The sequence below is a fragment of the Phodopus roborovskii genome, unplaced genomic scaffold, assembly GCF_943737965.1.
Source record: "Phodopus roborovskii unplaced genomic scaffold, PHOROB, whole genome shotgun sequence".
Lineage (NCBI taxonomy): Eukaryota > Metazoa > Chordata > Mammalia > Rodentia > Cricetidae > Phodopus > Phodopus roborovskii.
In genome coordinates this window covers 5,188,670-5,213,230 of record NW_026125540.1, presented here as the reverse complement: position 1 = coordinate 5,213,230, position 24,561 = coordinate 5,188,670, and the positions used below count along the sequence as shown (strand labels likewise).

The following is a 24,561-nucleotide window of genomic DNA, read 5'->3' as shown; positions in this document are numbered from 1 at the left end:
ACTGTGAGACTTCAGAACATGTAACAGGAGAGTCTCATGCATAACTCAGGAACTGAGTCAAGAGATGGCAACATGTACACTCAAAATAAACTTCTGTCTCACTTCATTAGCATGAGGTGCTTACATGTGATAATACATTTCTTGTTTTTTTTGTTTTATTCAATTTTTTATTTAAATTTGAAACAATTTTATTTTACATACCAATCCCAGTTCCCATTCTCCCATAGCCCCCATCAACCCCCACCCCAATCTACTTCCCAGGGAGAGTGAGGCCTTCATGGGGGTCATCAAAGTCTGTCACATCATTTGGAGCAGGGTCTAGGTCCTCCTGTGTGTATCTAGGCTGAGAGAGTATCCCTCTAATGTGATCATACTTAACTATAAGCAGAAACATATAATTTATAGTAAATAACATATACATGTACATGCACATGTATTGTTTGTACAGTTATTGATGAATGAATAAACATTACCATGACAACTCCAAAAATACATCAGCCTAATATTTCTCATACAATTCTAGCTAGAAGCTATAAAACAACAACAAAAATTATGACTAATATCATTGTTACAAGAAAAAAGGGGATAAATATTTTACCTTATAGATTTTAGCTTTTACAAGAAAGAGTTCTATCAATGTTGGTGTACTTTCAATAGCAGTATTTATGTATTCCAGAGCAATAGATGGTTGACCAATTTTATCATAATGTTGTGCCAAATAGTACTGGACCCAAAGTAATGTGGTGGGTGGCTCCTCCTTTCCATCATCTTGAAAGGGAAGAATGAAGAAATCAAGATTAGACATTACAAACATTAAGAGAATATCCAACCCCCATTATGGCCCCTCCATTTATAAGGAAAGTAGATTTAAAGTAGCTTATGCATGTGTCTAGATATAATCTACAGCTAAGCACATTTTCTATTCTGTATCTTAGATGCACCTTAGCATAATACCTTGCATACAGTAAGATTTTAAAAAGTGTGACTGCCTAATGAAGTTTCAAAGTAATATACTAACCCACCTATACATTTGTGATGTGAACATTTTTTTGGTGACTATTTTATGTTTTAATATTATGCCAAACATGTAAAGATCAACAACATAGACGGAATAAGACCTATATCCAAAGAAAATAAGGGAAACAAAAAACTTTCTTCCTCTATATTTCAGTTCAAGATGTAATGTTTTCAAGAAGTAATCTTAATAAGTATATGTGAAAGTTAAACATACAATTCACACAACAAAAATTTTGTCCTTAAATATAAATCTCTATAACCTCAAAACCATATTTGCTTTCAAATTCTATTTGCTTATTTTTTCCCTAATAAGAACAGGTGGCTCAGTGGACAAATAATAGGAGTGGAACTCACCAACTCCCCATCTGATAGATCTGTAACAAAAGTCCTGCATATTCATGGGTATGTCATTGAGCCTCTTCCACATTTGTAAAATATGTAGAAAAATGCTGATAATCAAAGGAATATCATGACAATTAACCAATGAAACCACTAAAAGTACTTTTAAAATTAATCTGAGACCTAGAAACAATGGCCAGCTTACTAGCAATGTGTACCCCAGGTCCCACGGTGGGCTAGTCCACTACTGAAGCCAGAACTCTGTGGGAAAAATGATTCCAGATCTTCAGTGGTACTGCACAAGATTAAGTGCTCAAGCTCTTGTCAGCAAGTAAGTTATCACCTACCACCACAGCACTTGAAAGAATGCTTAAGTGTAAATTATTTTCTTTGAAAACATTTATTATATTTGTTGTGAGTATATGCATCACATGCAGGTCAAAGGACAACTTATTCAAGTAAGTTCAGTTCTTTTACCATGTGGGATCCAGGGACTAAACTCAGAAATTACCAGGCCCTGAATTCATATTTAAAAAAAAAAAAAAAAACATAAAATAAAACGACTTGCCAAGATTAAGGATGCAATGAACCAGTCTAATCTTTTGAAAGTTGGTAAAGAATCAAAGTATAGCATAGGAGAAAAAAAAATATTATGTCTTTTTCCATGTAAGCTGAAACTTTTGGAAATCAAATTTTAAGTGAAATAAAATTTAGCTTTCAAAATAACAGTACTTGCCTCCTGATAGAAGAAAATCATTTTGGCTCACTCAGCTTACATTTTTGTTTAAAAGAGAGGGAGGGAAGGAGGAAGGGAAGGAGGGAGGGAGAGAGGGAGAGAGGAAGAGAGAGGGAGGGAGAGAAGGAGGGGAGAAACCCAGCCCCCCCCCCCAAAAATCAACCTTTATCAAACCATTAACTAAAGCCTATCCATTAGAAGGTCCTGGAGCAACAGACATGTTTCTCACCTGCCCTGTTCAGTAGAACAGACATTAGCTATATACATGTAACTACTAACCAGCATTTGAACTGTACTGTAAAGAACTAGATGAGCTGTTCTCAAGCTGTGGGAAACAACCCCTTTACAAGGGTTGCCTATGACCATTATGAAACAAGATGTATTTACATTACAATTCATTAACAGTAGCATAATTATAGTTAGCAACAAAATAATTTTATAGATTGATTGGGGCACTACAACATGGGAAATGTGCTAAAGGTCACAGCATTAGGAAGATTGAGAACTATGGAACCAGACTTTTCTATGTGGCTAATGCTAAGCAGAGAAGATAATCCATTTCATCTAACTACCAATTTAAGAAAAAAAAAAAAAAAAAACAAACTTGTAAGGGCAGAAAAAAGTATACATAACAAATCTAAACTAAGAAAATTCAATCTCCAATAAATAAATTCCAGGTTCAACAGATGATAGAGAAAAATGAATTGTTATTTGGATCTTCAAATAAAGGGAAGGACTGGGTGTGGTAGGTAAATGAGTATTGCTGAGCTGGCTAATTTTATGTCAACTTGACACAAATTGAGTGATTTAGGAAGAGGAAGCCTGAAGTGAGAAAATACTCCCTCCCACCAGACTGGCCTGTGGGCAGTTTGTAGTGCCTTTTTTTAAATTAGTGATTGATATGGAAGGGCCCAGGCCCACGGTCAGTGGTGCCTAAGAAATAAGGCTGAGCCTTAGGAAGCAGGACAGTAAGTACCTCTACTTCAGTTCCTGCCTTCAAAATGTTTGTTACCCTACTCCTTCCTGACTTCCATCAATGAGTGACCTGAGATAAACTGCAACAAACCCTTCTCTCGAGTTATTTTTGGTCATGATGTTTATCACAGCAACAGAAATCCTAACTAAGACAACTGTCCTGGATTCAAAAATATCTTGGATTATAAAGTAAGACCCTGTCTCAAACTCTAGAAAAAAGGAAAGGAGAAAAAAGAAGGAAAGAGAAGAAGGACAAAAGGGGACTGAATTAGAAGGGAGGGAAAGACAAATACAACTGAAAATGTGATTGTAAACTGGTTAATAAGAATTAAAGACATATTTATTTTGTGCCCATGCGTACCTATTTGAGTGAGACGCAGTGAACAAATATGTGGAGGATAGAGGAAACAACAAGTGTTGCATATCAGTTGCAATGTACCTTGTTTTTAAGATAGGGTCTCTCACTGGGACCCTAGGCTTGCAAATTAGGCTAGGCTGGCTATCTAGCAAATCCTCTCTAACACTGGGAATATAAACACATGCCACCAGGCATTGTTTTTTTTTTTTTTTTTTTTTTTTTTTTAATGTGAGCACTGAAATCAAACTTGGGGGTTCTTACACTTGCCAGCAAATATTTTACACACTGAGTTAACTCTGTATCCATGAAAATACTGATTTGCAAGGGGTGTGTATGTGTGTGTTTGGGTCGGGGGAGCATGGTATACTTAAGATTGAACTCTATGGCCTGGTAAGACACACCAAGCAAATACTCTACCACTGAGCTGTATCAGCAACCCTCTTTTTCAAAATTTTGCAACAAGGCTAATAAAAAAATGAACACTTTACATTGGTATGGATTTTGGTTTATTGATACAAATTTAAGGTCAATTTTGTAATATGTATATTTCTATTCTTGTTTAGGCATTGTATTTAAACAGCTCATTTAAAATGTAATATATTTAAATACAGATAATAATCACCTATAATAGTCAAAACTTATAGTCATGTTAGTTTTCTAGACATAGAGATATATTTGAGATGAATAGGCATTCTTCAAACCTTTCAAAGACCTAAAGAATATGGCATTTAAAACTGATTATTTAAGGTTTTTCATGACAATGAGACATAACCGCTCCTGGCAACACCAATTAAATCAGAGAGGAAGATGGGCATCGAAGAAAACTCATTATGGAGTTTGCCTTTTACATGGCAGGAATAGCCATTTGGACAAGAAACTGTTCTTGCCTAGACTGCTTGACAGCACGCTGTCAAAACTAGACAAGCAGGTTACAAAGAAAAGTGACTGCTGAACTTGCTAAGGGACAGGATGGTCCTTCCACCTTCCTGCTTCATCAAAAAGTCAGCTAGACACTATGGCCTATGGGCTGAAGACGGATGCCCCAACATTACAGAGAAACTTTTCGTGACTGTCCAGGCAGTGCGATGTCTCTGTTAATTCTAGAGTTTATATATTATCCTTCTGTGGTCTTTGATGGAGTTGAAGACAGTTATGGTATTGGTTTTTCTTAATTATGATAAAAGATAAGTTACATATAAAACTTTAGACTCACAAAAATAGGATAAAATATTTTCTTTATATTTTGCCAAATGTTAATGAACAAAATATTGTTAACTACAATTCTTGCTTGATAACTGTTTTGTTGTATAAAATTTTACTATGTTAAAGGTAAAACCTTCCTTTTTATTTAGACAGAAAAGAGGAGCTGATGGGGGATGTCCTTCTGTATGCTGTGAATATGTTTCTTTTGATGAATAAATGCTGATTGGTCAGTAGGAAGACAGAAAGTATAGGTGAGGCTACCAGACTAGTAGAATTCTGGGAAGCAGTCACTGGAGACTCCACGTGGCTATTGGGAAGGCAGGATACCTGGGCATTCTCAGTAAAATAAGGCCATGTGGAAATATATAAATTCATAGCTATGGGTAGGAAAGATAGCCAGTAAGAAGCCTAAGCCATCGGCCAGACAGTTTATAGTCAATTTAAGTCTCTGTGTGTTTATTTGGGACTAAAGGGACTATGGGACCTGGCTAGAAAGAAACCCCATCTTCACAGGGTCTCCCTTGTCCAGAGGCCTTCAACTTTTTAAACTTCTCTGCTTCAAATACTCTGAAAAGATGGGATTATGAGACCATGCCACTAACAGTAGGTTATAGCTTTCTTTGAAATGAACTCTTCTCTGAGGCATGTTGAAAACGTCATGAAATAATGTAAAGCTTGGGATTTAAGATTAGAGGAAAGCCAGGCATGATGGCCCATGCCATTAATCTTAATACTTCTGAGACAGAGGCAGGGGATCTCTGTGAGTTGAGGACAGCCTGGTCTACAGATGGAGTTCCATCTACATGGAGAAACCCTGTCTTGAAAACCAAAACAGATTTTAAAAAAAAAAAAAAAAAAAAAGAAAAAAGAAAACCAAAACAGAAAAAGAAAAGTAAAAGTACAGAGACAAGAAGTTTAGACTATGATGAAATGTTTGGACATGAATTTAAAATTATTGCAGCTAAGTGATGAGTAAATGGAAGATGATTTTTATTATCAAATCAAGTTTTATAGATCCTTTAAATTTGACTTAGTTTTCTTTCCAATAAATTGATATGATTCTTAATAAAACATCATAACATGTTGTAATTAATGAATCTTCATACTAGAAAAAGAAATTAAATGCACTATATTTGCCATCAAAATAATGAAGACTGCATGCTAATTTTATAATCTACTAAAAATGCATGTACTTACCATTGGGGTTAAATAAGCGACAACTTTTTAGAGAGGTTTCATAACCAACTACTAGTTCTTCTACAATTGCCACCTAGAGTACAAAAATAAGCACATTTTAATAAAAGCAAGTTACTGCTCTTATGCAAAATATGTTCCTTATAATAAAGGATTAAATAAATATTCCTACACACATCCCCTCCATTTAAGAGTATTTTAACCTCTACACAAAAAAACCTACAAAGTCTCAGCTAGGCAGTGGTGGCATACATTTTAATCCTGGAACTAGAGAGGCAGAGGCAAGCGGATCTTTTTGAGTTTAAGGCCAGCCTGTCTACAGATCAAGTTCCAGGACAGCCAAGGCTACACTGAGAAACCCCATCTTAAAAAAAAAAAAAAAAAAAAAAAGAATAAAAAATTCTAAAAATGAAGACACACATTAATATTCAGCCTCCTAAAACCATCATTTGTCTGATAGAACAGAAAGCATCAACTAAACCAGCAGTGGATGAGTGTTGGACATAGGCAATGCTGTAGATAACTTACATCTAAATTTTTATCTTAAAACATATAAAGAATACCAACAGTTATCACTTGCTCTTTATAATTAAGAATTAAATGTCATGCCCTAGCATGGTGGCACATGCATGTAATGCCAGCACATAGGAGGTGGAGGCAGAAGGTTCAAGACTTTGATCAAGGCCAGCCCCATCTATGCAGCAAGCCTGAAGCTTGATACTTGAAGTCTCGTCTCAAATAAATAAAATGAATTAAATGTTATGTGAAATGGGCATTTTTCTAAGTGTCTAGTAAATGAACTCTTCTCATAATCCAGAAGAAAAATATCATTAACCCTGAATTCCAGCAAAGTGGGGTGCTTAAAGTCCAGGAAAATACCTGTCTGTCCAGGCTGTACTTTTTCCTAAGTTTTAGCTACACTTCTGGCTTCCTCAGAGGCACAGAGTACTTTTATTTTATTAATTCTCTAGTTTAAGCAGAGCACAGTGGCAGGTGTCTATAGTCCTATTCAAGTGTCTGAGGCAAGAGGATCAAATGAGCCCAGAAATTCTAGCCAGGTTAGGCAACATAGCACAATATCCACACCAAATATAAAAACAAAATTTAAAAACTATGATTTATTTATTTAATTAATTCACCCTTAATTATTTCTGCTACTGAAGAAACTTGCTTACGTGGCCAACAAACATATTACTGCAATTTTCCTTGTGAGTGGACTATAAGCACAGAATTGTCATAGCAGGTTATTCTGGTACACCTGTGCCCTCTTCACAAGTCGGGCTACACATTTACACCAAGGTGCAATATGACATTCCCAAACTGTTCACGTTAGGTGCATTTAATAACAATTGAAAGACTATCATAACGCAAATTTGTCCAGTATCATGTAAACTTAGTAAAAGTCAAAAATTAGTTGAACACTATGAAAAGATTAGAAGAAAATTATAAAAAAAAATATAGGATTATATACATAAGACTGCTTCAAAAGAACTGCTACTGCACCAAAACTAGAATAAATTAGATTTTTATGGATGTGACCTATGTAAGGAAAAGAGGAGAAATCAATAAAGCCTATATCTTGGACCTTTCCACAGAAAACTGGCAATTAAATGTACATTCTGTATTATGCATGCTTAATTTCTCCCACCTTTCTAGTTCTTTCCAATTATCTTCCATGTTTTTAACCCAATATATCTTGCTGACACTGTACTTACAAGGAAACAATCAACATAAAGATTAAAATACCCCTTTAAAAGACTGGAAGGTAGTAGCACATGCCTTTAATCCCAGCACTTGGGAGTTTGAGGCAAGCCTGATCTATCTGCAGAATGAGTTCCAGGACAGTTAGAACTATTACATAGAGAAACCCTGTCTCTAAAAAACCAAAAAAGAGAAAAAAAGAAAAAAAAAAAAAATTCTTCTGACAGTACTATCTTATTAAATAAAAATGGAAGATTACAAGGCTAAAATAGAGTTTCAAGGAAAAGGAAAAAAAAAATCACTCTGACTTTTAACAATAAAAAGGGGTTAGGAAAAAAAAATGTTAGTGTGAGCTAAAGGAAATGAAAGCAAATACTGATGTCACTAAAGCACCAAAGAGTAAACAGATTACAAAAGAAAAGGGAATAGAAGCATTCCCACTGTAAGCCAGGAGACTTTTGTGTTTCACAAGAGATAGTGCTGGGCCCAGGGAACGGAGAGCCAGCCAGGCAGATTCTGAGAACAGAGGACATCGTGGTTGACTTTACCTTCTCTTTATCTCTGTATAGAGACCTCAAAGTATTGAAGACAGGTGGACAACCCTTACTGAAATTCATCCTTAGGAATCTATCCAAACACTCCTTAAACTTCTCTCCTGGAAGAGAAAGATTCTGCTGACAACTCATACAATGCATACATTAGCCTTCATATACATATTCATACTTAAATCACAACATTGTTTCTTCCCTTTGCAATTACTCTACTTACCAGATAAAAAGTTTAATGGCAGCCTTCTTGGAACCAGTCCCCTGGGGTATTTAGTCCAGGCTTCCTCATAGATTTTTAGCCGTTCTAACATATTAGCTGTAGATAAAGGGGGGGGAGGGGAGAGATTCCTTTTTATATGTAATTACAAATTACATGTTTCATACAAATTATATATTTCTACCCAATTACAAGTTTACAAAATAAAAAATTACAATCTAAATTAAAAAATACAATGAGAGGCAGGTGGATCTCTGTGAGTTTGAGGCTAGCATGGTCTACACAGCAAATTTCAAGCCAATCACAGCTACATAGCAAGACTGCCTCAAACAAACAAAAAAGTAAAAGGGAAAATTGTACAAGAAAATTGTGTAACCTTGGCAATTAAATGTATCGACAATCATTTTAAAGTATTTCCAAATAATTTCGTATGTTAAATACTCATTAGCCATACAAAGGAACTAATTAATTTAAAACCTCAGGACTCCTGTAAAAACCTTAAGTTACTGTACAGGGCTGTTCTGAGCTTCTCCACTCTAGCTCTCAAACTTTGATTTCTTTAGAACCTTTGGATGTGTCCCTTATTTCCATGTCTTCATATTTGTTTTCCTTTACTCTCAGCACAAAGCCATTCTTCAGTTTAATCTTTCATTTCCCTAATTCCCCTTTGTCTGATGTGGTCTCTGTCTTAATGGGTCTCTTCAGATCTTCATTTCAGGAAAAAAGAGATGGTCTGTGATCTAGAATTCTCCAAACTGAGATATCCAGCACTCATTTCAGGTAGCTCACAGCTGTCCACAACTCAAGGTCCAGGAAATCCAAAGCCTTCTTTCTGGATCAACCAGCATTCCCCGCTACACACAAATGTATGTGTATAAATACATATTAAATAGCTTTAAAAATAATATAGCATTGAAGGATTTTTATTTCAGTAAGTAGGTTTTACACTCTCAGATTTCTAATTAGTATTTTCTCATAACTATGTTTTGTGGCTATAATTGCATCCATCTTAGATTCCTCCATTATCTAATACAGGATGATGATAATGATGATGTTCCTATGAAAGTGTAAGTCTCTGATTTGAAGTAATGACCAGCAAGGTTTCTCTTGTATGTATCATTGACATGAAAAATGGACCACTATTTCAGCCTTAAGATGAACTGGGTCAAACCAGAGTGTGTGGGTGATCTTTTCTTGTGTGGTGTTTGTTTGATTTTTCAAGACAGGATTTCTCTGTGTAGCTCTGGTTGTCCTGGAACTCACTCTGTAGACCAGGCTAGCCTCAAACTCACATTCACCTACCTCTTCCTTCTAAGTCGTGGGATTTAAGGCAGCACCACCACATTCTGCTGATGTTTAATTTTTGGTGATCATTTGGTTATCAAGCTCAGTATTTGGAACAACTGGTTCTCAATCACCTGTACCCAATAGTACATACTGAGTCTTCCCAGCTTGCAGTTTAGATACTTCTACACCTTTCTTCCTTTTTGTACTTTTTTAAAACTTTACCTGTTTTCTTCATGTCAGCTTCTACTTGAATGAGTGCAGGTTATGCAAAGCTGTTACTGATGTAGTGATTTCTTTTGCTTTTTTAGGCCATTAATGGGAAAGAGGGAGAGATAGAAATTTAACACATCTTCTCACAAAACCACTTTGCATGTGGATCATGGTGACATTCACAAGGTGAAGGGGCTGCCTGCCTGCCACAGCTCACCAGAGATTTTGCTGGTTTCTTCTTTCAGAGAGAGGCCCATTACAGTAAGAATAAATTTATGAGTCCCTTACATGATTTTAAAGCTAATTGTGGATTTACCATTTTTTTTCTTTCAGAAGTTAGTTCGGGCTGGGTATGACAATGTATCAGTACATTGAATACAGGGGCAGGCCATCTCTGAATCTGAGGCCAGCCAAGGAAGAAACAGAAAGATCCCCCCCCACCAAGAAAAAACACTATTTCAAATCCTCCCTTCCTTGCTCCCTCCCTCCCTCCTTCCTTCCTTTTGGAAGACAGGGCTTCACTACATTGCCCTTGCTGACCTATCCTTAAATTCACAGAGATCTGTCTGCCTCCTAATTACTTGGGTTAAAGGTATATTTTTGTTTGTTTGTTTGTTTTAGTTTTTTCTTTTTTTAACTAAAAAAAAAAATTCATGGGGCTGGAGAATGGCTTTATGGTTAAGAGCACTCACTGGATAGCCTCCAGAAGACCTGGTCATGATTCCGAATACAGCTCACAACCAATTGTAATCCAAGTCCAAGGGGGTCTGATGCCTTCTCTGTCCACTAAGGGTATCAGGCATGTTAAAAGTGGAACACACACTGCTGGGCAGTGGTGGCAAACACTTTTAATACCAGCAGTCAGGAGGCAGAGGCAGGTGGATCTCTATGAGTTCGAGGCCAGCCTGGTCTACAGAATGAGTTCTAGGATAGGATCCAAAGCTACAGAGAAACTGGTGTGTGTGTGTGTGTGTGTGTGTGTGTGTGTGTGTGTGTGTGTGTGTCTCATATACATAAAAATTTACCTTTATGACATTTACTTCTCTGAGTGTGATGTGGTGTGGTATGTGCACACATATGCATCTGAATTCTAATACACATTTTAAGGTCAGAGACTGAGAGTCAAGTCTCTTCTTCCAACATGCAAGTCATCTCACTGGCCATTTTCAAGCAATTCTATCATCTTGTAAAAATAGATTTCAGAATATTCTCAATCTTTTATAGGACTGAGAAGTGTCCTTATATTTAATTTTGGATACATTGCTTCATTATTTCTGGATATTAGTATGTAAAATCAGGCCTTGAAGTTAATTTTTCAAGTCAGACTATCTTCAAACTCCTACTTCATCCTCTCAAGTACAGAGATAAGCACAAACTAACAAAATTTAGCATGTTAGACTTTGAACCAATCTGGCTTTGTTTTGCTTGTTTGGTTAGTTTTCTTGAGACATAGTCTCACTATGTAGCCCTGGCAGGTCTAGAATTCACCTCCTAGGGACCTAGCTCTAGATTTTCTACAGTCTTCACCACCTTTTTCTGGCTGCACTTCACAAACAATTAATAAAACATACATTAAGAAAAGGATGAAGAAAAACAAAAACAAAGTTGAGCTATGATAGTACACACCTTTAATCCAGGTACTCAGGAGGCAGAGGCAGGCAGATCTCTGTGAGTTCGAGGCCAGTCTGATCTATAGACAAGTTCCAGGACAACCAGGGCTACACAGAGAAATGCTGTCTAAAAAAAAAACAAAAGAGGGAGAAAAAGAGAGAAAAGGATGAAAACAGTGACTATCAAGTCACACTACCTGGCTTCAGTGCTTTTTCTAAGCCTTTGTAATAGGCCCAATTTTCAGGATTCCTCTCTTGTAATCCTCTATAAACATCAGCAGCATCTTCTAAACGACACAACTGCAACAGAAGTTCCCCTGTTTAACAAAAACACAATAATTAAAATGTCTAAGGAAAACTATCCCTTAAAACTTCTCTCCACAGTCTCATTTTGAATTAATGTTTGACAGTGGATAGTGTTTTCCTGAGTTTCCAGCTTCCCTCTCATGCTTAGAATTATCAAACTAGTCACTACTATTCAGTATTTTAAGAAAGATATAACGTAAGTGAAGGGTCTTTCAGAGTGTTGTAAAAATTATACTTTGAACTCCAACATGTGGTTGGGCTCTAACCAAAGTGCATTTGACAATATTTAATGACATTTGCTTGCTCTTCTAACTGGACAAATCTCTGGATACTGTAAAAACATCCTACAATGCACACAAGAGATATCCAGCCAGGCCAGAACATTAACAGAATACCTAAAAAGGCTAACCTATACCAACAAAAAGGACCTACTCTCAAATAATCAACTAAAAAATGAACAGCACTACAAAGCTCAATTTTTCTCAACCTAGGAATAATGACAGCATTTGGAGACATTTATTTAAGGACCTACCTCTCTTATCACAAAAGAATCCAAATCTTATTCCTTTCCCTCTAGAATGTATGGTCTTCTTTCTCAAAGAAACTCAGATAAACCACAAAGAGATCTGGGAATTCTTTTGGTCTGCTTTAGCTGTTGTTATTTTCTTATTTGCTTGTTTTTGGTCTTTTGGGAGTTGGGGATTAAGACACAATCTTGCTCTAGAATCCAGGCTGGCCTCAAACGCTTGACTCTGCCTTAGTCCTTTCACTGGAGAATTGCAGGAACGGACCGCTAAATCCAGCTTCCTCTACGTATGTTAGTAAGGACTAATTTATAAATATATACTACTGGTAATAAAATCTGGTATACAGTTCTTACACTGTAATTTTTCCAATGAGTTATTTCTAAAATAGTTAATCTTGTTCTATAAAATTACAATTATCTCCTGTGTTTTGGCCAAATCCTGTAGTGAGTTCCTTGTTTTTTCTTTCTTTTTCTTCTTCTTTTTTTTTTTTTTTTTTTTTTAATTTATTTGCAGTACTGGGAATTGGAACTCAAGGACTCACACATACTAGGCTTGTGCTCTACAACTGAGATATAGCCCCATCCCTGTATTTTCAAAACAAGGACCCTTTACAGAGAAGATGCTTACAATGGGTGTTAAGTTTAACTCTGTAGTCTCAATTACTCCCAGCTAGAGAATAAGGACCACTGAGCCCAGGGGTTTGAGACTAGAGAAGAGACATAGCATAGTCCCTTTTAAAGAGAATAAAATAAAATAAAAAATCAAAACAAACACTTTACCGAAGTTGTTTTAGTAAATGAATTTTGTGGTCTTTTCTCCTCTATCAACAATGTTCATCTTTAATGTCTATTTTCCTTCATCACAATTATTCAAAATGTATGACTGATACATTTTCCCATCATCAACAAGCTGAATTATATGTAACTGTCACCAGCAAGTATGAATTTTCAGCAAACTCTTGGCTATAATTAAGTTACAATGATATATGATATATATATATATATATATATATTTCTTTAAATACCTTTGGTTTCTTCTACAGCAAGTTTATCACAAATCTGCTTTTCATATGTACAAAGATGTTCCAAGGCTTCTCTATAGAGACCTGCTTCCCGAAGAACTTGATTTTGATATAAAAGGAGTTCACTATACTCATAATCCACTTTATCGGGAGATGTCTGCATGTAGACACAAGGAGTATTAACAATAAGAATTGTATTTTTGTATTAGAAAATTATCTGCACACCTCCAAACAAAAAGATAACACCTGGCTAATAGCAATACTTTTAAAATTCCTAAATATCTGTTTATGAAATGTTAAATAAAGAATAGCTTATAATAAATTGAATAAAATAATCCATAAGTTCTGATATACAATAAATAAATGGAAAGGGAAATATGCCAACGACAATCTAGAAAAAAAAAAAAGGGAGTGAGAAAATCCCTACTTCAAAGTTGTCATTTTAACAACTGACCCAGGCAGTGAATGCTGAAGGCTGGTGGTCAAAATGTGATGACAGATGAGCTGTTTGGTCTTAGGTTTTGCATAAACAAGTTTACAGTTGCAAATACCACCCTAACACAGTAATACAATGGAGCAAGTTATATGCCAGTTGATGTGCTGAACTGAGAAACAACCATCATTAGTCTGTGGATTTCTGTGTAGGGTACAGTTTTAACAATGAGGAAAGGCAAACAAATCCAATGTATGTGTGTGTGTGTGTCTGTGTGTGTGTGCGCGCGTGTGCACGCGCATTGGTGTTTTGCCATGGGTGTTAGATCTTCTGGAACTGGACAATTAAATTACAGACAATTGTGAACTGCCATGTGGGTGCTGGGAATTGAGCTCAGATTCTCTGGGAGTAGTCAGTATTCTTAACCACTAAGGCATCTCTGCAACCCCAGAAAATATAAACTCTTTAAAAATTATTTCATATAGATTCCCAAGAAATTACCACATGACAGGTATGCTTCAAAACCAGACAATGGAATTGAAAACAAAATTGTTAGAAGAAAAAAATGAGGATAATTTTCACTGTGTACTATAGCTTAGAAATAAGTCTAATTTTGATCATCTGTGATACCATCTGTAATTATAACAATTACAGTAATTCTTAGGAGCATGGTGAAGTATGTAAAAGAACATGTCTGCAATCTTTTAAGGAAGAAAATGTAAGCAGATTAACCACAAAGATTTTTAAAGTACATGTACCACAAGTTTACCATTATATAATATAGGTAATTCCTATAGTTTTTTTTCTATTACTCTTTCAATTGTGAACAAGTTTGAAGCTACTTTCCAAATAAAATGTTGGCTAAACTATATAAATTTCTTTCAGTTATACATAAAATCAGATGCAATACACTGGCTTGTTATTACCTGCTGTGTTTTCCTAAATTCTTCTAAAATTTTTGCTGCCATTTCATAGTCTTCTAGTAAATGGTAAGCAATAGCATAACCAATCCATGATGCTCTCTGTGCAGGTCGAAGCTGAAGCAACTGGTATCTTGTTTCCTTCAAGGAGCAGAAAAAAAAAAAACAAAAACAAAACAAAACAAAAACTTACACTTAGGTTTACAGTTAAAGCAAATGCTTCTCTACTGACTAGCACACAAGGTCCTGGATTTCATTCTCAGGGCCCTAAAAAAACAAAAGATCACATTAATTTGCTTCACAATTATTCATTCTGTAACACCATTCTGCTATTTTAGAAAAATTTCAACATCTGATATTATATAGCTGTATGGCGACAAAGAAATACTTTGAAGCCTCTAGTGTTAATCTTATAGTATTTTTTTTAAACTTGATACCAGATATCCTTAAGCAAAAGCAGCAAATCAAACTGTTTAGAAAGTATACCCCAAATATTTAATTAAGGCATGTAAAGAAACACTGTGGCAGGAACTAACATGAAGAACTAGAATATTAAAGAAGAAATAATAAACCCAAGACTGATTTAAGGGTTAAACAGAAGCTACTAGATGTTCTTAATATAAAGAGATAAACACAAAACTTAAAAACTTGCTTTACAGAAAATAACAAGACTAGAGTTACAAAGTACTAATAGCAACACTCTGAGTATTAATGTTTAACAAAATGAGTAAAAGGCTATACAATACATCTACTCTATCTCACAATAAAAAGATTTGTTTTTAAAACCTAACTGTTCCAATCACAGGTATATTCACTAAGGGGAGCAGTCAGTTACATTTCTTGCAAAAACAAAAACAAAACAAAACAAAAAAGCAGAAATGTCTTTACCAGAATATAATAAAAGTTCTAAGTAACAAGCTTTTTCTCTTACGCTAAAAAAAAAAAAAAAAATATGTATTTTACTTACCCTATAACCCTCAAGATCTCGCATTTGAATCTGTAGTAAGGAAAGATCCCTTAAGATTTGGAGATTGTCCTTATCCCATTTCAGTGCATTTCGGTAGCACTTAATGGCTTCATCATATTTCTTGTCTGACCTCTGAAGAAGGCCATAAACATGCCAACCTAAAGGAACTTAGTTAAGGATATAACCTGTATGTCAAGAAATACTATTCCCAGCCTGGTATACACATGCCTTTGATCTCAGCACTCAGCAAGTCAGCCAGGGATACACAGTGAAACCTTGTCTCAAAACAAAAATGTTTTACACATACACACCAAACAATCTCCTAAGAAACTTAGAAAGCTAACATTTGTAAATTCCTGAATGTAAACAAGGACACTGGGAAAAAATTACAAAGATAAAAGAGAATTTAATGAACAGAACATAGCATTTGAAGCCATAGACAATTAAATCTAACCTGTTTTATCAATGCTATAACCTCAAATAAATTAGCTTTATTTCATTTCTCATTTACAAAACATAAATAGAAATACCTACACATCAGAGCAAAATAATGATAACTGAAATAATATTCATGAAAGTGATCACTAGCTGACACAAAACAAACACCACATAAATGTAAGGAATAAGCTTTAGCATTAAGAGAAATAGTTCCATGATATATAACTTATATGATATCCTGAGGAGCTTTCCTTTGGCTAAAAGATCTTTAGAACAATGCTTCCATATAGAACAAAGTTCCCAAAACTCACTCAATCACATATAAAACCAAAACACTACATTTAAAAAGTAATTGATACAAACTCTCAATAATTGGGGTTTATTTCCTACATAAAATAGATAAGGAAGGAAACTGACAACTGGTGATAAAAATACTATATAGCCAGGCATGATGATAGTGCATGCCTTTAATCCCAGTATCCAGGGCCAGTCTGGTCTACAGAGTTCTAGGAGAGCTGGGGCTACACAGAGAAACGAGAGATGGATGAGGCAATAATATCTCACCTAGTATAAGCACTTTTTACTGTATCACTTTAATCAGTCAATCCTACTGCCCCTTTGGTCTTTTCTCTCCCCCCCCCCCCGTCCCAGCATTCTCCTCCCCCCTTTTTAAATATAAATTTGAAACAAGCTTATTTTACATGTCAATCCCAGTTCCCTCTTTTTTATCCTATCCTTTTTTTAAAACCCAAAAGCTAAAAACCAAGATAATGTGTCTTTAATTCTTTCCCCTAAACAGTCAAAGAGTTTAACTTTCCCAGAAAGTTCATCAGAGGACTAGAAAGACAGCTTAGTGATTCAGAGCACTTGCTGGACCTGGGTTCATTTCCCAGGATTTACATAGTGACTCATACCATCAGTAACTCCAGTTCCAGAGAATCTTACAACCTCTCTGGCCTCCAAGACACCAGGGAGGCACATGGTATAAATGCATATATATGCAGGCAAAAGACTCATACTCATAAAATAAATCTAACTTAAATTAAGTTAGTTACATCAACTGTGGGTAAGTTAATCCAGAGCAGAATGCTAATACATCAACATCCAAAGTGGGAGGTTTCTACAACTGTACTGTTGAGCCCTGACTTACCTTTCTAGTCTGATCACTCTTGACGCACTTCTGCTTTGCACAATGTATGGCACTTCTTTGAACAAGCCGTGCTTCATATTTACTCAAAATGTTCTATATAGTATCTAGTACTTATCTTCAACAGACTATTGACTTCACCTGTACTGTCCTGATACACTGCTAATCACTTGAAAATATGCTAAATGACTCAGCTCTTAATTATGCCAGCCCACAAACAGGTACAGGTCCTTAACAGAGACTAAAAACTACCAAAGTACATTTGTTTATGTTTTCCTGAATGCATTTCTACTCTAATACAGCCCTTATCAATCGCTTAACAGAACATAATATTTCAACATTAAGTCACTACAACCAATAGAGTATAAATATTCCCATTTCACAAATGAGGAAACTAAGTCCTAAGATAACAGGAAAGGGCTCAGTAGGGCTTAAGGTCTAAGTGAAGTTACTATACTTCACAGCCTCTTACTCAATATAGTATGTGATTCTTTAATATTCCTTATAACAGGGGCTGGCGAGATGGCTCAGTGGTTAAGAGAACTGGCTGTTCTGCCAGAGGACCTGGGCTTAATTTCTAGCAACCACATGGTGGCTCACAACCATCTGTAATGAGACCTGGCTCGCTCTTCTGGCATGTAGACATACATGCAGATAGAACACTGTATACATAATGAACAATAAATAAACCTTTAAAAAATATTCCTTATAGTATGACTTCTCCAAAGTTATGATCACGGATCAGTGAAGTCACCATGTTATCTGTCTGGCCCATTTAGTCTGCTGTAACAAAATACTTAAACTGGGTAATTTATAAACAAAAAAAAAAATTTGCTGCTCATACTACTTCTATAGATCCATTACCTAGTGAGTCTTGCTATCTCCTTCATAGATGGCATAACATGTGGCCAAAAGGTCTATTATGCAAATTCCATTTCTGAAGGCACTATCCCCACACCCTAATCACTTTTCAGACAACCCAACCTCCTAATACCATCACTCTGGTGACCAGGCTTCAACATATGAATTTAGAGGAATATAAATACTCAAGCCATAGCAATGTCCTCTCCCAAAGTGAGAAGAAGTTTCATAGATTACAGTTTTCATTCAGTTTAAGAAAAAAAAAGCACTACCTCACGGTAAGAGGGAACAGCCCACTCAAGCTTAAATACATTTCAAAAGGATACACACATGACTCTTCAAGTCATTTCTCAAACCTCTGCGAACCAATTCATAAGCTTCTTCCTTTTTTCCCAGACAGTTCAATGTTAATCCTTTCATAGCCAGGGTTTCTGGTTTAATAACAAAGAAAAGAATGTGGAAGAAAGTAATCAGTAAGAAATAACTATAATCTCAAAAGCAAAGAATACAAACATTTTGAGACATTAGTCTCAAAACATTAGTAAGGCATTTCCAGGTTTGTACTAAATGAAAATACTTTTAAAAGCCAACATGCAAAAACTTCTAGATTCTGTTCTTGCAGGCTCTCATAGAATTTTTTGCTGTTTTTTAAACAAATAATTTAAGATAAAGCCTAGCCAGGCATGGTGACATTTATCTTGGAAGCAGAAAAACCTCTTATAATTTTGAGGCCAGCCTAATCTACATACAAAATTCTAGATTGGCCAGGATAACATAGTAAAAACCTGTCTCAACAAAAATAAAATAACAATCACAAAATCACCAGGCAGTAAAGTAGTGGCACACACCTTTATTCCCAGCATTTGGGAGGCAGAAGCAGGTGGATCTCTGTATGAGGCCAGCCTGGTCCACAAAGCAAGTTCTAGGACAGTCAGGACTACATAAAGAAACCATCTCAAAACAAACAAACAAACAAACAAACAAACAAAACAAACCCCACAAAATATACGAGCAGACTAAGCAGACTATCTAGTAATAGTCACTTACTTTATTGGCATTGTTAGGGAAATTCATGACCTTGACTACAAACATACCTATTCCTTTAAAATAGAAAACACTATCTTAAAAACAGACTTAATTTTTTAAAATTTATTTATTTTTATTGTTTTATGTGCATCTGTGTTTTGTCTTCATGTCTGTGTGAGGGTGTCAGATCCTAAAAGTTAAAGACAGTTGTGAGCTGCCATGTGGGTGTCATTTGCAATTCTGTATGATAAAATAGGGCTTCCCAGATTCTTGAGATTTCTTCTGTCTCTGTTTCCTATCTCCCCATAAGTATAATGGGCTTACAAGGGTGCACATTGCCTTGTCTGGCTTTTCTTGTGGTTTAGAGGAATTCAAACTCAGCTTTTCATGTTTGCTTTAGGAAGTACTTTATCCACTGCCATCTATACATCCCCTACACTTCTGACTTTCAGAAATGTATTTTTGATTACTATGACGAGTGCAGCTAAAGATGGCAGAAGCTCACCATTCCCAATACCACTTTAAGAGTGGGGTGGGGGTAAGGCTGGAAAGATGGCTCAGTGGGTAAGTACCGGGTTCAATTTCCAGCACCCATATTGCAGCTTACACCTGTCTGTAACTCCAGTCCCAGGGCTCTGACACTCTCAACCACACATACACACAGGCAACACCAATGCACATAAAGTAAAAATAAATTTTAAAAAGTAGAACATTTTAAAATTAAGAGTATTGTGGGAAATAGTAACTTCTCAAAAAAGTAATCGTAAGTCTTGAAATGCAGAAATCTTATGCGCTAAAATAAAAATATTTTGATTTGCCTAATTTTTAAGATCAAATTTTAGAACTAAAGCTAAGTGGTGGTGGCACAAGCCTTTAACCCTAATAGAAGCATGTAGATCTCTTTGAGTTCAAAGCCAGCCTAGTTTACAAAGCAAATTCCAGAACAACCAGGGCTACCCAGAGAAACCCTGTCTCAAACACACACACACACACACACACAAAAAAAAAAGGAAAAAAAAAATATTTAGAACTACAGGAAAGAATAAAGATATGCATGGGCCCAGATATGTGTGCATATGTAACCCTTGGACTTAGAAGATGGCAGTTCTCACAAACTAACAAATTAAAGCCCTAAGATGTTATCTGTCTAAAAGTATCTCCAGTGACTACTTGATTTTCAACCTAATTTCAATCTGTTAAAATACAAGGAAAATATTTTTCTTCCTAAAATGTTTTAGAAAAAAGAGAGGGAAGACACTTTCTGATTATGAAACTACCACAATTAATTTAAAAATTCCTTTACCAGAACACATACTTCAAAAATAGAATACAAAAGAACCTACTATCCAGATAACTGAAGAGAGGTTTTCAATAAGAAAGAAGATCAAGTTAGGTATTTTTACTGTCATTGCATTCACCTCCAAACTGCAGCATAAGTAAAACCTTAAACAAAGGGGAACCTAATACATGAAGAGAAGGAATAAAAACTTAATAGTGAACTATCATTCTCCCCTCCTCAATACATAATGTCAATAAATATTAGTAAGTCATGTTTCCCAAATTTGTAGAAATCAAACCCACAAAATTGTTATTTTCCTTTTATTTCTTTATAAGTTTAGTCACATACTATGCAAGTGTTCTACAAATATCTAATCAACCACCATTATTTGGACAAAAGCTACATATCTGGCTGTGAATACAAATGTCTTAAACAAGACTCAGTGGTGATGAGCTAATTAAGATAAACTAAATGATCACTTTCTGAACAAGCTCACAGTAAAGAATAAAATTCTTTCACCTCAAAGTTCTAAAGTAAAATTTTCTTGTAAACACATTAATTAAAACAAACATTAGGCCTAAATGGACTCTTCTGCCTTTCCATTAGCTGTTAGAAGACTTAACCAAAGCTTAAATCAAATGTGCTATCATTTTCTTGGTATTTAACTCAAAATGTATTATTAAGTTTTATCTCCCCATATGAGGTAAAGGTCTACTCTGGAAAATAAAAATAGCTGAATAACAGAGCAAAATAAGGGAAGCCAGTCATTCAATAATACCAAATCTAATTAAAGGTGCATACTATGTCCTTACCTCCATGTTCTGCAAATTTGGGATTGGAAAGGATTTGTTTACAGAACTTCAATCCATTTCTATATTGTTTATGTTCATAACATCTCTGTCAAAAAAAAGAAAGCATGTCAATTTATCAATAAATGCAGAAACTTTCCAAGTTCATTATTAGTTTTTTATGCTTTTAAAAAGAATGCTATTTTCAGATTCTGAGTCCAACTAAACAGTCACCAAAAGGGGATGAGGATGCAATCGAGTGGCAGAGCACTTGCCTCATACACCTAAAGCTCAATCATCAAAAGTTGAAAGACTTAAATACAAAAATTAAAACCAAGACAAAGTGAAAAATTTATATTTGAAAAACCATAAGCTCATTTTTAAAAAATCTAGTAGCAGAGTCATGGGAAAAGTGAAAATATGATTTAAAAGGTACAGACCAGGAATAGTGGTTCACACCTTTAATCCCAGTACTTAGGAGGCAAAAGCAAGTGGGTTCTGAGTTTGAGGCCAGCCTGATCTACAGAGAGAGAGACTATCAAAAAACCAACTAAACAACAACAAAAAATGAAAAGGAAACAGCAATTATATTTTAAAATTACACTTTTCTAACTAAGGTAGTCTTTAAGCTTAATGGACTAAATAAATACGCGCAAAAGGACTGGAAAAAAAGAACCTGCACCACAGCATATTAGTGTGTCATAGAGAAAAGGCAAGGGAGAGAAAAACGAAGTTGGAAGAGAGGCAGGAGGGAGAAGGAAAGAAAAAAAAAAAAAATCACAAGAAAAGGATTTTGATTCCAACTCTATTTTGTCAGCAATAAATACTGCTTGTTACACCTGTTTGATTTCTAGTTCCATTTTCTTGAAATATTTTTCCAGCAGGGTGTCAATGGCCCACGACTCTAATTCCAGCAACCAGAAGACTGAGGTGGACAGATCTCTGTGAGTTTGATGTCAGCCTGGGTTGTTACACAGAGAAACTGACTGGAGCCCGCCCGCCTCCCCCCAAAAAAGTTATCTTTTTACAAACTAAGACAGTATGTCTCTCATCCACAGTGAGATTTCTTTTAGACAACAAATAGATGGAGTCTGTCTTATAACTTGGTCTGCTCATGGGCCTTTTAATAAGAAAACCATTAGCACTGAGAGCTATGTATTAATACCTGCCATTGTTGCATTTGTACTGATAGTTTCCTAATCCTTATACCTACTTATTTAGCTTCTAGCAGCACTTTACTTATTCTTCTTGTTTCTCTCCAATATTGTCTGTGGTGCCACTATAAGTGGTCTTAAGCAAATTCCTTTAGTTTGTATTTGTCATGGAAAGCGTTATTTTTCCCATCAATTATGAAGGATGGCTTTGCTATATCAGCAGTTATTCTCTTTCAGACTTTGTGCCCTCTGGATTTTTGGAGCTTCTGTTGAAAAAAACCACTGTTATTCCAATGGATTTGCCTTTATGTATGACCCAAAGCCAGTCTCTTGCAGTTTTCAAGCTTCTTTATCATTTATTTTTCCCTCCTGAATGCTGGGATCAAAGGCCACCACTGCCAGGCTAGCTTTCAACCTTCTTTGTTCTATATATTCACAATATCATATAAGGAAGCTCGTTTCAAGTCTTTTCTGTGTGACTTATCTAGTCACCTCTTCCCCTAGGTTTTAATAATTTCATGCTGTGATTTATTGAATATGTGTTCTATTTCTTTAACTTGAACTTCTCTCATCTATGCCCACAGTGCTAGATGGTGTCCTATATCCATACTCTAGTTTATCTGTGCCATTGTCTGACCTAATGAATCTGCCTTGTCTCAAAGTTCTCATATTCCTTTGTTTTGTTTTGTTTTTCTTTCCCCTGAAGAAGGTTTTTCTGATTAGCCCTGGGTGTCCTAGAACTTACTATGGAGACCTCAAACTGAGAGATATACCTGTTTCTGCTCCTGAATGCTGGGACTAACAGTGAGTACCACCACTCCTGGAATGCCCTCACATTCTTAACTTATTTATTCTGTAAGTGAGGCTTTTCAGAATTTTTTACTCAATTTACTTTTTCATTTCCAAAATTCCTAATTTTTTTCAGTATTTCTCTGTTAAGTTCTACTTTTATATTGTGCTCATGTCCTTATCTGTCTGCTTCTGCTCTTTTTTGAATTCATTCAGAAATCTGTATACGCTTTGATTTTGCTATCTAGTCTTATAATCATTCTCTTGAATTATTTGGGATTCCACCTTACTCTCAAAGAGTACACCACTGCAGAATTAATAATTGTAAAGTCTTATGTTCTGAATTTCCATGTTTCATGTGTCTCTGAAATGAGACATGGTGGTTGGTTGGAATTTTTACTTAATCACTTTCAGTAGAAAGTATTTGCAATACTGAAGAGGGACTAGATTACAGTAAGGCAGAGTTCCTCCCCACTAGACTGGAGGTGCAGCTCACAGCTAAGCCTTAAGCTCACAATCAGTCAATGCACTAGGTTTGCTCTCTAGTATTCCTTTGAGAATACAATACTATTTTTATGACATAAACACACAATGAAAAGAGTCCACTATGAAAATACAGTGAACATAAAAAATTCATCCCTTCAATTCCAATAATTTGGGAGGGAGATAAAGAACAAAGTACATTATAATGCATGCTAAAATACTCATCAACTAAAGGTAAAAATGAAAAAGACACATACCAATTAAGATTGATATGTGCAGATTAGGATTAGTATTAGAGCAACAGATAAAAAACAGAAGAGCAGAAAGTAAACAAAATGGGGAATAGAAAAAGGAAAAGTGGGACTAGAAAGATGATTCAGTGCTTAAGAGCATTGGTTCTTGAGAGGATACAGGCTTGAATCTCAGTAGCACCCACATGACAGCTCATAAGCATCTCTAATTCCAATTTCAGGGGATCCAACACCCTCTTCTGACCCCTGCAGGCACTAGATATGCATGTGGTATACACACACACACACAGGCAAAATACACACATAAAATAAAAATGTTTTTATATCTAAAAGAAATTTTTTTTCTTTTTTTAAAAAAGGGATTCTCTGTAGCTTTGGAGGCTAGAACTTACTCAGTAGACCAGACTGGCCTCAAACTCACAGAGATCCACCTGCCTCTGCCTCCTGAGTGCTAAAAGAAATTTTTAAGAGAAAAAAATGCAGAGAATAATAACAAAGAAGGGAAGAGATGAGGTAGCTCCAGCTAAAGAAAGGATAAAAAGAAAGGCAGGAGAGATGGTGCAGAGTGGCAAGAGCTCATACTGAACTTGCAGAGACCTGTGGTAGGTTCCCAGCATCTGGGTGGCCCATAAGCACCTCTAAACCCAGCTCTAGGGGTATCCAATGTCTGGCTGCCATAGGCACTGACACTCACCTCTCCCTCTCCCCCTCACAAAATACTAATTTAAAAAATCATGAAAGCCAGGTGTGGATGTATTCTCCTTTAAGGTGGATCT

At 35.7% G+C, this 24,561-nt stretch overlaps 1 protein-coding gene across 1 annotated transcript in view; it reads right to left on the bottom strand.

Annotated features, from left to right (window-relative positions):
- Naa15 (N-alpha-acetyltransferase 15, NatA auxiliary subunit) overlaps positions 1–24,561 on the bottom strand; it is a 64,292-nt gene that overhangs the window by 20,300 nt on the left and 19,431 nt on the right. Inside the window, exons 2-11 of the mRNA XM_051176896.1 lie at positions 21,133–21,217; positions 18,342–18,446; positions 15,570–15,727; positions 14,609–14,743; positions 13,253–13,406; positions 11,593–11,712; positions 8,292–8,387; positions 8,072–8,178; positions 5,826–5,898; positions 599–768 (exon numbers count right to left, since the gene is read on the bottom strand). Of these exons, the coding sequence (XP_051032853.1) occupies positions 599–768; positions 5,826–5,898; positions 8,072–8,178; positions 8,292–8,387; positions 11,593–11,712; positions 13,253–13,406; positions 14,609–14,743; positions 15,570–15,727; positions 18,342–18,446; positions 21,133–21,217 (1,203 nt within the window). The remainder of the gene's footprint in view (positions 1–598; positions 769–5,825; positions 5,899–8,071; positions 8,179–8,291; positions 8,388–11,592; positions 11,713–13,252; positions 13,407–14,608; positions 14,744–15,569; positions 15,728–18,341; positions 18,447–21,132; positions 21,218–24,561) is intronic.